The sequence below is a fragment of the Carassius carassius genome, chromosome 36 (assembly GCF_963082965.1).
Source record: "Carassius carassius chromosome 36, fCarCar2.1, whole genome shotgun sequence".
Taxonomy (NCBI): domain Eukaryota; kingdom Metazoa; phylum Chordata; class Actinopteri; order Cypriniformes; family Cyprinidae; genus Carassius; species Carassius carassius.
Genome location: NC_081790.1, coordinates 27,565,029 through 27,579,230, shown reverse-complemented (window position 1 = coordinate 27,579,230; position 14,202 = coordinate 27,565,029). Strand labels below are relative to the sequence as shown.

Genomic DNA, 14,202 nt, shown 5'->3' with positions numbered 1-14,202 from the left:
TTTCATTGCTTTTACATCATTTACCAGCAGACCTCACCAGCATGTGGCATTTAGAATACTTTGAAAAAGTTAATCGTTTTGTGAAGCAATTGGTTCAAAGTTTAGAAAATTACTAGCAAAACCCCATTTCCCATTGACTTCAATAATAACATGCACTTCTCAAAACTGGTCACCAACAGAGCTTCTAAGATCATTGGCAACAAATACACAATGACAACTACAACACTTCGTAAAGCACTTTTATTTATAAGCCCGGTTGCATTAGAGCCAAACTGCAAAAAGTACATTTTACTCCGAAAACGATATCATACCCACCCACTTTTTGACAATAAAAACAGCATGCCTCAACAGAAACACATACGTCAAAAACTATCAAAAGATGCTGTTAGGCCTTTCATAAACTGTGCTGAAACAATAAAGAAGACAAAAACAGGCCACAAAGCAACTCTCTTTCAGTAGCCGTTTACAATGAACCACATTACTAGAAGACATAGAAAATTTTCCCATGCATTTTATTTCTTTCAAGTCTAAATGTCTTCCTAATGAGGTCAATAATGAGGAAAACTTTGGTTCTGTAATGAAGATTGAATATAAATTCAATATTAAGAACGGATCTTTGTCAAATGTGCCACAAGTAGCCTGAAAGTGTTGAAATAGAACCATAAAAAGAATGGTAAAGTTTACAGTTGGTTGTCTGTTGACGGCAGTGATCACACGAGTCAACCAGATGACGAGCAGCTTTTATACAGCCAAGGCAAAAAGTTTGATAAAATTAATCGTACAACAAAAAAAAAACATGCATACAATCATCACGTTAACATTCTTGCTTTACAAAATAAAACAAGAAGCAATATATTTGACAAATCTGACTAAGCTTATACAGTTTTACTAATAGAAATGTAACTGGTTTAGTAGCCTAAATCTGAACACGCATTATTAATCTGTGCATATAAGATGCAAAACACGTTTTAATATACCTTACAACAATATACCTTACATGTTTAGATAAGACAAGAGATCGATCTGAATAGCAGTCACTCTGCAGATAACAGATATTCACCAGCAATAGTCTGAATACAATATCAACAAGTTCAAATCTTTTTGAGCATCACTATATAGAGTTAGCAGCAATGTCCGCTTTCTCGTTTTTAAATAACTTTGATTGTTCGCGTTAATATGAATGTGCATTGGTTGACCGTCGCAGTGAGACTGATCAAGCAAACAGAGCATCTTAAAAAGACATCAGTAGATAAACACGTCAACACTGATTATTGAACGCTCTCTCTCCAGCAACACGCTTCCATTGAGTTTGAATAGAAGTTAAGCACAAGCATCAAACAGAGCTTTTTCAAGAGACTTCCTTTTGCGATAAAAAGAACAAATCCCTGAATCCTAAATACAAAAGGAAGAACAAATACACCAGCTCTACTGGAAGAACTTTATCAAAGTGCTCTGAGCACACCACACCAGACCCGGATCTCAAACCCTGTATGACAGAAAGAAAGACTGCCTCCATCAGCATCCACTTTAACTTTAAGCAACAGTTCGTTGAGTGGTTGCTCAGCTAGGATCCATCTGTTCTTGCAGTGCGGATCATGTGGGTTCATTAGATTGTGTGTGTGTTTTGTGCCATAGATGCAGCTTTGATTTCAAGGGCTAAATGTATACTGAAATTCACTGCTGTTCAATGTGCTTCGCTAAACTCGGTAGAAAATGTCCAATGGCGATTGTTTGGAAATCGGGCAGTGGAGAACAAGCTGTGTTGATATCCGTCCAGTTGATATCTTACCTAGCAGTTCTACTTTATTTCAGATATATAAACAATCAGATTACATTCGCATTTATTACAGGTGTATAAGAGAGATTAAAAGACTAGTAATGGAGAAAAAAAGAAACTAGGTATCTGTGTCATTTTTAGGAAACAGGAAACAGGATCTCTTTTGGAATGTAGTCGTCTTCCCAAATATCTCATTTGTGTCAAATATCTGCAAATGTAGCACTTATGGTCGAAAACATGGTGGCTAATCTTGTATACATAACCAAGATTGCAAAACATTGATACCATGCAGCGGGGTTGCAACAGCATCATAGTTTATCAGTTAAGAAGTGTTCTGAGCAATGAGAATAAATGCTAATGTGAATGTGATGACACCGTAAAGCAGAGGGCCAATGAAGTTCAAGGAATGAGATGAGAAGCTGGGAGCTTGTACATCCTCAAAACAGTGATCCTGCAACTCTGGGATTTTCAACTAGGATGGAAAAAGAAAGTAAGGTCAGTGTGCAAGATGTTACAGAGCAGGTCTAAAGAAGAATATTTTTATGAGCATGTTAGAAAATTCCGGTCCTGGAGGAGTTAAGCTTCAAGAAATCCTGAAAATGTACTCAGTTACTAATGTAACCTCGGTTCACTGAAATACGGGAACAAGTACTGCGTTGAAGACGCTTATGGGAAAAACTCAAAAAAAAAAAAAAAATTTCTCCTGAACTGAAGCCTTATTCAATCACGCAGTGAAACTGCATGGCCATTGGTTCGTGCAGTGTTATTAAAATAAACCAATGGCTCGGCAGTGGTGCTGCACGAACCTATGGCAGTGAAGCCCGCCAAAGCCCGCCAAAATGGGCGGGGAATCTGGCTATATATTGGCCGCTTCGCCACAGGAATTCAGGTTACTTTGACTGAAGCGACGACTGAGTCGTGCAGCCTTGGCAAGGAATGCAGTACTCATTCCCGTATTTCAGGGAACCGAGGTTACGTTAGTAACTGAGTACGTTCCCTTTCAATACTTCACTCGTACTGCGTCGAAGACGCTTATGGGAACCCAGTTCAATCACGCCATGCTAAGAAGGGGGGACGACCAACGCAATCATACTTGATCTTTGATACCAAGATATGACAATAGCAACTAGGAGCAGAATAAGCTCAATGAGGTTACGTCTGGCCTAGCCTGATCATCCCGTGTTCGTATCGCCTCAGTACCAAAGGGACCGAGTGCATACGAGCAGAGTTTGAGTCTTGGGCAAAGAATGGCCAAGAGCATGCAAATGAGGAACAAAAAGGTGATCTTTACACAGAAAGTACCCTAGCATGAAGTGCCGGGACGTCTAGATTATAAAATCTAACAAATGTGGACGGCGGTTTCCAACCAGCCGCCGCACAAATTTCACACCACTAGTGCATGCCCAGGACGAAGACACTGCTCTCGTCGAATGGGCTCTTACTCCAATTGGGCTTTGCAGGCCCAAAGAAGAGTAGGCTAGCTGGACTGCATCCACAATCCACTTTGAAAGCCTTTGCTTTGAGACCGGTAACCCTATGGCGCGGTTTCCAAAGCATATGAAGAGCTGCTCTGATCGCCTTATTGGCGCAGAACGCTCTATGTAGACTTTTAGAGCCCTCACTGGGCAAAGCAGATTCAGCTCTCGATCATCCTCTGTGTTTTGTATTGCAGAGAGAGTGACCACTTGTGCTCTGAAAGGTGTGGAGAGCACCTTTGGTACATAGCCATGCCTTGGTTTCAGGACGACCTTCGAGTCATTAGGCCCGAATTCTAGGCAATTAGGGCTTATCGAGAGTGCTTGCAAATCGTGACGCCGCTATAGTCGCTATGTAGACCTTGAGCATGGAGGAGGATCGTCCATTCTCCAAGAGCTCTTGTAAAAATGACAGTATCACTGATACGTCACAGGAGGTCGGGTTTGCACCATGGTCTGAGCACCATGTGGAGAACACAGACCATTTGGAGGCATAGAGGCGTCGTGTAGACGGAACTCTAGCCTGTGAAATTGTGTCTAGCACACGCTCAGGGAGTCCCGTGGGTTCCCGTCGAGCGACCAAAGGTGCAGAGACCACACCTCTGGGTGCGGATGCCAAATCATTCCGTCCGCCTGAGAAAGGAGGTCCCGTCTCAGAGGAACGGGCCATGGGGCTGCAGTCAGCATCTGTGACAGGTCGGCTATCCAGTGCTGATTTTCCCAGAGTGGGGCTACAAGAAGAACCCTGCATCTCTGGTCCCTGACCTGCTTGATTACTTGGGGAATCAGAGGAACCGGAGGAAAAGCGTAAAGAGGACGGCTGGGCCAGTCCTGGGAAAACGCGTCCTCGATCTTGGAAAAATATGTTGGGCAATGAGAGTTGTATTTTGAGGCAAAGAGGTCTATTTCCGCTTTGCCAAAGACGTCCCATATCTTCTGAACTGTCTGCGGGTGGAGCCTCCACTCTTCTGAGGAGACTCCGCTACTTGACAGCATATCCGCGCCCTTGTTCAGTTTGCCTGGTAGATGCACTGCTCTCAGGGACCCCACGCTGCTCTGGGTCCATTCCAGTAGTCGCGACGTTAGTCTGAAGAGACGCGCCGATGACAGCCCACCTTGGTGATTTATGTAAGAGACCACTGTCATGCTGTCTGATCTGACCAGCACGTGGTGGCTCCTTAGGTCTGACAGGAAGCTCTGGCAGGCTCGTTGAACTGCAATCATCTTGAGGCAGTTGATGTGAAGCCTGCTCTACTATTTCGACCATCGGCCGAAAGCGGGTTTCCCTTCGCACAGCGCGTCCCAACCTTTGTTGGATGCGTCTGTGGAGATCACTTTCCTTCTGCAAACCATACCAAGCAGAGCACCCCGTTCCATCCATTGCATGTTCCTCCAAGGGGTCAGGGCCGAAATGCAGTCCTGACTCACCTTGATATTCAGGCGTCTGTGACACCACGCATGAGGTGGAACACGTGGTTTCAGCCAATATTGGAGGGGGCGCATACGTAGCAGCCCGAGCTCCAGCACCGGCGATGTTGCTGCCATAAGACCCAGCAACGTCTGGAATGTTTTTAGGGGTCGAGAAGCACCTATTTTGAAAGAGGCTGTGAGTCGCTGTAGAGCCGTGGCGCGCTCCTTCACCATTGTTGCCCTCATCGTAACTGAGTCTAACACTGTTCCCAGAAACGATATCCGTTGGCTGGGGGACAGCGAACTCTTGGCAAAATTCACCCTGAGCCCCAGGCATTCCAGATGGCTGAGGAGCAAAGTCCTGTAACCCACTGCCTCCCCCTCTGACTGAGCTAGAACTAGCCAGTCGTAGAGGTTATTGAGAATGCGGATTCCCTTCTGCCTGAGAGGGGAGAGAGCCGCATCCATGCACTTTGTAAACGTGCGAGGCGCCAGAGACAGCCCAAAGGGGAGGACCTTGTATTGGTAAGCCACAGCCTCGAAGGCAAATCTCAATAAGGGCCTGTGACGGGGGGCTATCTGGATGTGAAAGTAAGCGTCTTTCAGATCCAGCGAAAAGAACCAATCCCCTTAGCGTATTTGTGAGAGGATTTGTTTCAATGTGATCATTCTGAAGCGCCGTCTCATGAGGGCACGGTTCAGATGTCTTAAATCGAGGATGGGGCGCAGCCCGCCATCCTTCTTCGGAACTAGAAAGTAACGGCTGTAAAACCCTGATTCGCGGTGTGCTGGGGGAATGATTTCTATAGCTCCCTTCCCCAGCAGACTTTCCACTTCCGCACGAAGAACATGAGCGTTCTCGTTGTGCACCGAAGTGGTGACCACCCCGCGAAAGCGTGGTGGTCGTCGTGCGAACTGAAGGGAATAACCGTGTTTTATTATTCCCATGACCCAATCTGATACCCCGGGAATGGCTTGCCATTGTGAGGCCCGGATGGACAGAGGTTGGATTAACTCGATTGTTTGTCTGCCGCAGGGGGACATAGCACTCGTGAGTGTTATGCGAGGAAAACTTCTTTTTTTGTGAAGGAGTGTGTTTTTTATTTTGTGTGCTATAACAGCGCTTTGCTGTCTGGGCGCTAAAAAGGGCCCATTGTTTGCAGCAAAAACAACTTCGTTGACACCTGGAGATGGACAGCAAAACACACGGGGCAGTTTGGGGGGTGGTCCGGCCACAGCGAGACTTAGCCCCCTCCTCTTTCTTTCCTGTAGATCAGGATGATGGCGGCGGCGCAGGGTCCAGCACTACCTTGGGCTGGGGTCCCATGCGTTTAGGGAACTGAAACCATCTGGTGGCCAAGCGAGAACGGTGTCGAGGCTCGGGTTTCACAGGCTGGGCAGCGGTGGTAGCAGCGGGCGCTTGCTTGGGAGGCTGCTGTCTGGGGCAACTGGCAGCAGAAGATGAAGCGCGTTTTGGCAGGAAGTGTCGCATCACCTGGGACGACTTCTGTGCCTCTGCGAAGCATTCAGCGAACCCTTCAACCACTGGACCAAAGAGGCCGCTGGGGGAGATCGGCGCATCCAGGAACTGGGCTCTGTCAGCATCCTTGATCTCCGTGAGGTTAAGCCACAAGTGGCACTCCAGGACGACCAGGTTAGCCATTGAGCGCCCTATGGCCTGGGCAGTGCTCTTGGCTAAGTCTGTTGCACTTCTCAGCTCCCTGAGCGTGGCGACATCCGGGCCAGACTCATCAGTAGGGGCGAGAAGTTTGGCCTGGAAGACTTTTAGCACTGCCATGGAGTGGAGCGCCGCGGCTGCTTGCCCTGCCGATGAGTAAGCACGCCCGGCGAGCACCGATGTCGTACAGCAGGGTTTGGACGGATGTTTGGCCTTGGCTTTGCATCCAATAGCTGTGGGCGGGCAGAGATGCACGGCCACAGACTCGTCCAGCGGCGGTAATCGCTCGTATCCTCTCTCTTCAGTGCCGTCAACTGAGGTAAGGGCGGATGAAGATGAAGTACGCAAGTGCGCCGAGTAGGGGGCGCGCCACGATTTTGTAAGCTCGTCGTGGACCTCCGGGAAGAACGGGTCCACCATTCATCATTCATCAGAAACCATTCATCCAGACGGCTACGGGCTGGTTCCTCTGGAGGAGACCATTCCAGACCCAGCTCATCCACTGCCCTGGAGAGAATGCGGATAAGTTCGGCGTCCATACCGAGTTTCGGGCGGCTGGTTTCAGATAACATCGAGGGGGTGGGTTCCGGCGAGCCCGACAGCTCCTTAGCATCTGAAGCAGCTAGAGACATGCTGTCCTCTAGCAGTTCTTCCTCAGTCCCTCCAAACAAGACCAGATCACTCGCGGCAGTAGAGGGACATTGGTCTGGCTGAATAAAGAGGACTGGGGAATCCCCTCTGGACGGAGAAAACGAGGCACGCGGGGACAGAGCTGGCGTGAGCTTGCTTTCATCCTGTTGCTCTAATCCTCTGCCCCGCCTTTTCTTCCTTGCCGGCTCGCGGGAGGAAGAAAACGGGAGGGCGCGAGGAGCGAGATCGCTCTCTGAAAAGAAAGCGATTCGCGAGCGCAGAAAGGCGATATTCATATTCTCGCAATGAGAACAGGAATTCCCCGCGAGTGCTACGTTAGCGTGGGGTTTCCCCAAGCACGAGGGGCTCTGCACGCGCTGCGATGATGAGACGGCATTTGAAACAACGCCGTAGAAAAGGCTCTTCTAGAGAAATTTGCTCTTTCAATCTCTCTCTCGCCGGATGGCCGCAGGGAAGCGATGTATCTGCAGCAGGGACCGGCAGTCGCGTTCCGGTGCGAGGCGTGTCAACGGCGAGCAGTTCAGCGGAGATCAGCGAAGCGATGTGACATCGCCGCTGAAGGAGAAGAAATCTGAATTCCTGTGGCGAAGCGGCCAACATATAGCCAGATTCCCCGCCCATTTTGGTGGGCTTCGCTACCATAGGTTCATGCAGCACCACTGCCGAGCCATTGGTTTGTTTTAATAACACTGCACGAACCAATTCACTGCGTGATTGAATAAGGCTTCAGTTCAGGATAAAAAAGGAGTTTTTGTACGAGTGAAGTATTGAAAGGGAACTCTTGATTTTTTCAGTTTGTTTGATTTAAAATGGAAATCTGCAGGATGTCCAGGACTGGGATTGTCCAGCGTGTTCACAAATATTATTTAGTCAAAATTTAAATGTAATTTCTTCACCAGATATTCAATATATGATGACTTATCAAACACGTTTCCTGAAGTTATCCTTTGCCTTTAGATGACTGGAAAACATATTAAAAGGCATTATGGTTTCCCTAAAACATGTATAGGGATTTTAGTGTTACAAATTCTTGTAAGTACTATTTTTTTTTTATTATTACTATTCTTTAAATATCAACTTGTCTATTTGGCAGGAACTCTGGCACACTTTACATTACTCATGCATTGTTAATGTGTATTGCAAATAGAAAAGCAGGCCTAAAAATCTGATTTGTTTATTTTTAATCTGCTTATTTTTTTTGTGTGAATCTGTTCAAATAACCTATTCATTGGATTTTTCTTTTTAAGCATTTTTACTATGACATAGTACAGATATTTTAAAAAGTTTTACTTCTGTAGTGTGGAATTGAAGGAGAAATGACAATGGCACCATTTGATCTTTGCTTGACCAATCAGTGGAAAGTTCCATTCCCGCCCACACATGGAAATAAAAATTCAAGCTATTTATCATTTCTACCCATGTGTGTTTTTTTTTTTAGTAAAAAGCTTATGTTCTCTCATGTTTCTGTTTTCCATATAAAAAATTTAAAAAACAATGAATGCAACGAACATGTACCGATGTAGTCATTGAATGGCTTTTGTACTACATGAAAAATAATCCACAGTTAAGCCAACACTGTGTGAAGAGTTTAGAAAAAAAGTGACTACAATATAAAAATAAAAACTGGTCCCAACAATTGCAAAAAGCTCTAGTCTTAATGTTTACCTTTTTAATGTAAGATAGTATAACATTTTAAGAAATATGGTTACATTTATTGAATCTGCCTCTGCAATCATCAAATTCACGTATAATAATAAACAACAACAATTCAGTTTTAGATTGGTTACCTGACTCTCTTATTTAGTGATGGCAGACGGGGAGCCTGAGCGATGGAAGTGGACTATCTGCCACTTGCCGTCTTTACGATGCCAGATCCGTGTCTCCTCTGACTGGGCAGTGCATGGCATTCCGTTGGTGTCCAGATACTGTGTGATACGAATGTAGGTGATGCAGGCGGCGTCCTCGCCGATCAAGTGGATATGAGGGTTCAGGATGGTGGTATGAACCGGCTTGCTGTTCTTCGACCACACTGTTAAAAAATATCATTTTAAAAATCAGCTTTTCATAAATATATCTCTAGGTTGCTATAGAGGTGCCACAATCAAATTAATGAGCAACATTTCTTTAAGTAACGTTAATAGAACCTTTGTTCAAACTTTTCTTTTTTTCTGAACCCATTTAGTTGGTCATTTATCTAATGTTTTCTAAATGTTACCATTACAACTTGTTTTGAGAAGATTCCGAATTAATGTTCCCATGTTTGGGGGAAAAAAAACTGAACATTCCATTAATTTTCTCTGACATTCAGATTGTTTGTAATGCATGAAAAAAAATGTTTGGAGTGTTCAGAGAACTTAATTTAAACATTAGCAAAACATTCTTAAAATACTATTTTGTTTGTTGGGATAGTGCTACAATGTGCTACCTCTCAAAACTTTTTTTTTTTTTTTTAAAGAACAAATGACACATGCCAATAGAAACTTGACAAAACAAAAAACATGGCTCGTAATGCACACAATCTGTCGGTGACTGTAGTTTACCTTTGAATACGATTGGTACTACATTGCTAAAACACAATGCAATGTATAATTTAATAAAATTAATTAAAAATAAAACACCTGTGACCAATCAAAAAGTAAAAATTACTTTATATAAACTGAGCTGATTTTTAAATGTATTTATATTCATTAAGTTATTTTACTTTTCTTAAAGTGCATAACTCGTTCATTTCTGTAAGTTACAATAAATATATCCTTAAAACAAATGTTGCATTAAACAATTATTTCAGCTATTGAATCTGTTTGGACAAATGGTGCTACAGTATTTAAATTATTCAAAAGATGAACAGGCAGCAGAAAGGAGTCTTTACTGGACATTTTCTTATTTTTCTGTATTGTTTTGAACAAATGAATCCCAAATCATTTTCTGGATGTCACAATTAAACACCACATCACATTCTGCTTTAACAACTTCACAGAAAACGTCACATATTTGGGATCAGACAGTATCAACTATTTGCATATTTTCTGTATAAAAACCATGCCTGGTCTTAAATAAATGTTTCTCACAATTTAGAGTCTTTCTAACAATTGTAAGTTTATATCTCACAATTCTGAGAAAGAAAATCTGAATTGTGATATATATATATATTCATAAATCTGAGAAATAAAGTAAAACTCACAATTGTGAGTAATAAGGGCAGAGTTGCGAGATGTAAACACGCAATTCTGGGATATAAAGTCTGAAAAAAAATGCAATTACCTTGTTTTATTTTTTAATTCAGTTGCTGAAATTAGATTTCATACTAATATTCAATCAGCATTAAAAAGGCTTGGGGTAAAATAGCATTAGGCAGAAGTTAATTGGAATTTTGCTTTTAATTTTTAGAAATCAGAAAACAGGTACACATGGCATCTTACAGTTTTCAAAGTAGAAGCGATGGAAATCCAGCCCCTCCACCAGGTTTCCCAGGGCCTCAGGCTCAAACGCTGTAACACTGGGATCACACATCTTCCTGCACACATAATATAATATATCATAATAATATATTGACAGTATATCATGCTGAAGGTAGTCTTGACATTATCTTATTGGTCTATAAGAATGCACTGTAGTTATATTGTCTGCTGCTTTAAATGATTACAATGATTTCATTCCACTCTGTCATTATCCTTATAGTTGTGGTGTGGACGCTATTCTCATATAATAAGAACGATTAGTAAAACATCATAGTTATAGTGATGTGATAAGGACTTTACAGATGATAAAGAAAAAAAGTGTTATCACTGTTGCCAGTCTCCACTTACAGTACAATCATATTTATAAATTAGCAAATGTGGATGGTGAAAGACCAGATGAAAAATGAACGGTCCCAAACTCACGTGTAACTCTCAAAATCTCCATTACTGATGGCTTCAATGAGTTGCTCAGTTACTTTGATGATTTCTTGCTTCCTCGCTGCAGAGATAGCGATTTAGAAGTTGTTTCAGAGGTTTAGAATATGGTAAATGTTTGTGTCACTTTTTATTGTTTAATTAACTTATAATGGTAGTGAAGTTTGACAAAAGTACCTGCAAAATAAATAATTCCGTAACCAATAATGGTAAATAAATGTAACATCAGAATGAACAATCATGTGCTTAATTCAATGGACAGTTAATCCAAAAATGCTAAAAAAAAAATCACTCTGGGCTTATAATAAACGTTGAACCTTGAATCTTAAAAAATTAAAATTTGCTGTTATTTTACCCTCAGGCCATCCAATATACTGTATAGGTGACTTTTTTTCTTCAGCAGAACAGTAAAGAATATTACTGCAATTCACTTTGAGAGTCAAAAAAGCAAATACAGGCAAGACACAATTAATATCTGTGGCTCCTGACAATATATGGAGGTCTTATGAAGTGAAACAATCTGTCTGTGCAAGAGGATGATTCAGTCTGATTTAGTGAACTGTTCACTAGATTGATTCATTCGTATTCCACCAGATATCCATCCAAACCATCTGACTGAAGCTCTGGGTTACAGGTATTACTGTTTAAAATATTGTTCAGTTTCTCACACAGACCAATCATGTTCTTTCATAAGGCCTTAACATATTGTCTGGAGCCATGGGTATTAATTTTGTGTTCCTTGATTCTCAAAAACCGGTAGCTGTTGACTTGCATTTTACAAATCACCAAGGACCACAGTTATAGCTAAAACTGTTTTACTGAAGATAAAAGTCACCTACTCTGTACATCCTGGATGTCCTGAAGGTGAGTAAATTAACTGCAACTTTTCATTTTTGGCTGAACTCTCCCTTTAATTCAAATGAACCTCGTTGACAGGAAGCTCCTGGTATGGTGTGTGAGAAACTGGAGGAAAAGTGTAATGCTCTGAGTCCCTAAAACCAGAAAAAGACCAACAGACAGACAGTCTCACCTCTAGTATCCTCATCCTCAATTGTGGTGCTGGTACTCTCTGACGATTCCTATTAATGGCACATTAAGATTCAGTATTTTTATTGGCCAAGATCACATTAAACATAATCAGAGTTGACCGGCTGTGCCTTCGAGAAAGAAAGAATTAGTGAAAATCAAAGGATTTCAAGTGAGCAGCTTCGGTCCTGCAACAATAAATGAGTCAGATCTTCCTCAGCTTTACAAATGTGATGTAACATCAATAACAGAAGGAAAAAAGAAAGTCCAGCTCCATGGCATCCATGTTTTGCACTTTGTTGGGTTGCGGTCTTTAAAGGATGCCAGTTTGTGGCAGATTGTCAACAGGACAGAGCCTGTTTCACACTCACCATCAGCTGGGTGCTGGAACTGGACTTCCTTTTCTGGAAGAGAAATGAGAAGAGGTTAGACAGAAACAAACATTATGAGATGGAAAGAGGGCGATGTGAGGGCGAACAGCTGTGATTCTGAATTCTGTGGCCCAGCACTGTCTCACTCATCTAACACACCCGATTCAACTCATTAATAGAGACTTGGGTTCATTCTGACCTGAAGTGGGTCAGAAAAGGTCAAAAGAGTTGAGAGAAAATATGATGCATGTCAGATACGCATTACGTTCAGCAGTGGCAGCTCTTAAAGTAATAGCAGCAAAAAAAAGAAAAAAAAAAGAATAACCAGCTGCTGTGATGTCTATTAATCGAAGTACAAAGAAAAAAAGAAGAAAAAAAAACTTTTATAGATTTAAGGATTGATCTATATTTCATTTAGAATTTCTGCTGAAGGGCACAGGTAAATATGACATACAGTATATTGTTTTTTTTGTTTTTTGTTTTTCTGCATGTCAAGAATCAAACACATCCACCACATTTTATTCTGATGGGCCTTAATCTGTGTAATAGCAGCTGAGGTTTGACTGGCAAATGGCAGCCATGTTTTTTAAGCTGAGCAACCTTTCTCTAAAACAAAGACCCTAGATTTTACACAGTTATCCCAATGATATAGAAAACTGGTTAAATATTTCATTTCTAGTAATAATTAAAGATTTAGTTAAAATTATATCTGGCAGACGTAACATTTCAGTATTTAATATTACTATACTGTAGTGCCACCGACTGACTGATCCACATGAGTCCTCAAGCACTGAGTAGCAAGTGAAATCGCTATCAGCAGATAAGAGCTGCCACAATCGCAGTTAAGGGCAGAAATCGTTTAACATGCCAGTTTACCTGCGCAACAGAATGTGAGGAGGTCCAAAGTGGATGCATGGTGCTGTGAGACAACAGACAGGCCCAGTGAGGACAGGACTAGCTTATGATATGGCAGATATACTATGAGTAGTCGGTTGATTGAATGATTCAAAGACTCACTCACAGATACACAAAAAGACTGAACTGGTGAACTGTTGAATATAATATAATATAATATAATATAATATAATATAATATAATATAATATAATATAATATAATATAATATAATATAATATAATATAATATAATATAATATAATATAATATAATATAATATAATATAATATAATATACAAACCCGATTCCAAAAAAGTTGGGACACTGTACAAATTGTGAGTAAAAAAGGAATGGAATAATTTACAAATCTCATAAACTTATATTTTATTCACAGTAGAATATGGATAACATATCAGGTAGCAATAAGAGGCCGGAAAAGTTAAATGTACATAAGGAACCGATGGACAGTGTTGTGCATGAACGCGTTCATATTTTCGCCGAACGCTGAACTGAACGAATCACTTTTCATACAATGAACGTGAACGAGAGCGGCGCTCACTCTGGCAGGAATGAACAGCACGCGCAGTTCACGTTCACGCTCATTTGAAAAGTCAGGTTTTACCAGGGCTTAATTTGAGCCGGAACATGTTCGTCACCTTCGACATTGGATCCGGCACCTCCTGTGCCACTAAAATGAATTGCCTAAATGAAAAAAAAAAATACTGTTTGTGTAGTGTTCAATGTTTGTGAAACATGACTTGCGTGCTTGTTGTACTAGTTGAGATTGCTGTTAGCCTCGATCGTTTCACGCAGGGGAAAAATGTCAAAAAGACAGGAAAGTTTGCTTAACTTTTTCAAATACGCTGGACAGTCAGATCCCAAACAAGCAAAAATCGTTTCCGCTGATCTAAAAGGAGACCACGGTGGACACAGTAGCCTAGTATCGATATCTTGTTATTTCGACATAATAAGGGGACATTCTAATCTGCATTAAGCCACATTAAGCGTTCTTATAATGGTTTTCTA

The 14,202-nt window shown here is 41.9% G+C and overlaps 1 protein-coding gene and 1 long non-coding RNA gene across 3 annotated transcripts in view; both read right to left on the bottom strand.

The window, feature by feature from the left end:
- Positions 1 to 1,923: 1,923 nt before the first annotated feature.
- Positions 1,924 to 8,229, bottom strand: LOC132117512 (uncharacterized). Its single transcript, XR_009425765.1, has 2 exons — positions 7,771 to 8,229; positions 1,924 to 2,370 (listed from the first exon to the last, which is right to left on the bottom strand). It is a non-coding gene; the product is annotated as an uncharacterized LOC132117512 (long non-coding RNA).
- A 525-nt stretch (positions 8,230 to 8,754) lies between these two features.
- LOC132117510 (calcium/calmodulin-dependent protein kinase type II subunit alpha) overlaps positions 8,755 to 14,202 on the bottom strand; it is a 41,636-nt gene continuing 36,188 nt past the window's right edge. Inside the window, exons 14-18 of one of the 2 annotated variants that reach the window (XM_059526841.1) lie at positions 12,282 to 12,314; positions 11,915 to 11,963; positions 10,873 to 10,948; positions 10,411 to 10,505; positions 8,755 to 9,020 (exon numbers count right to left, since the gene is read on the bottom strand). In XM_059526841.1, the coding sequence (XP_059382824.1) occupies positions 8,788 to 9,020; positions 10,411 to 10,505; positions 10,873 to 10,948; positions 11,915 to 11,963; positions 12,282 to 12,314 (486 nt within the window). In that variant the 3' untranslated portion in view covers positions 8,755 to 8,787. The remainder of the gene's footprint in view (positions 9,021 to 10,410; positions 10,506 to 10,872; positions 10,949 to 11,914; positions 11,964 to 12,281; positions 12,315 to 14,202) is intronic. The other variant, XM_059526842.1, reaches the window with a different exon arrangement.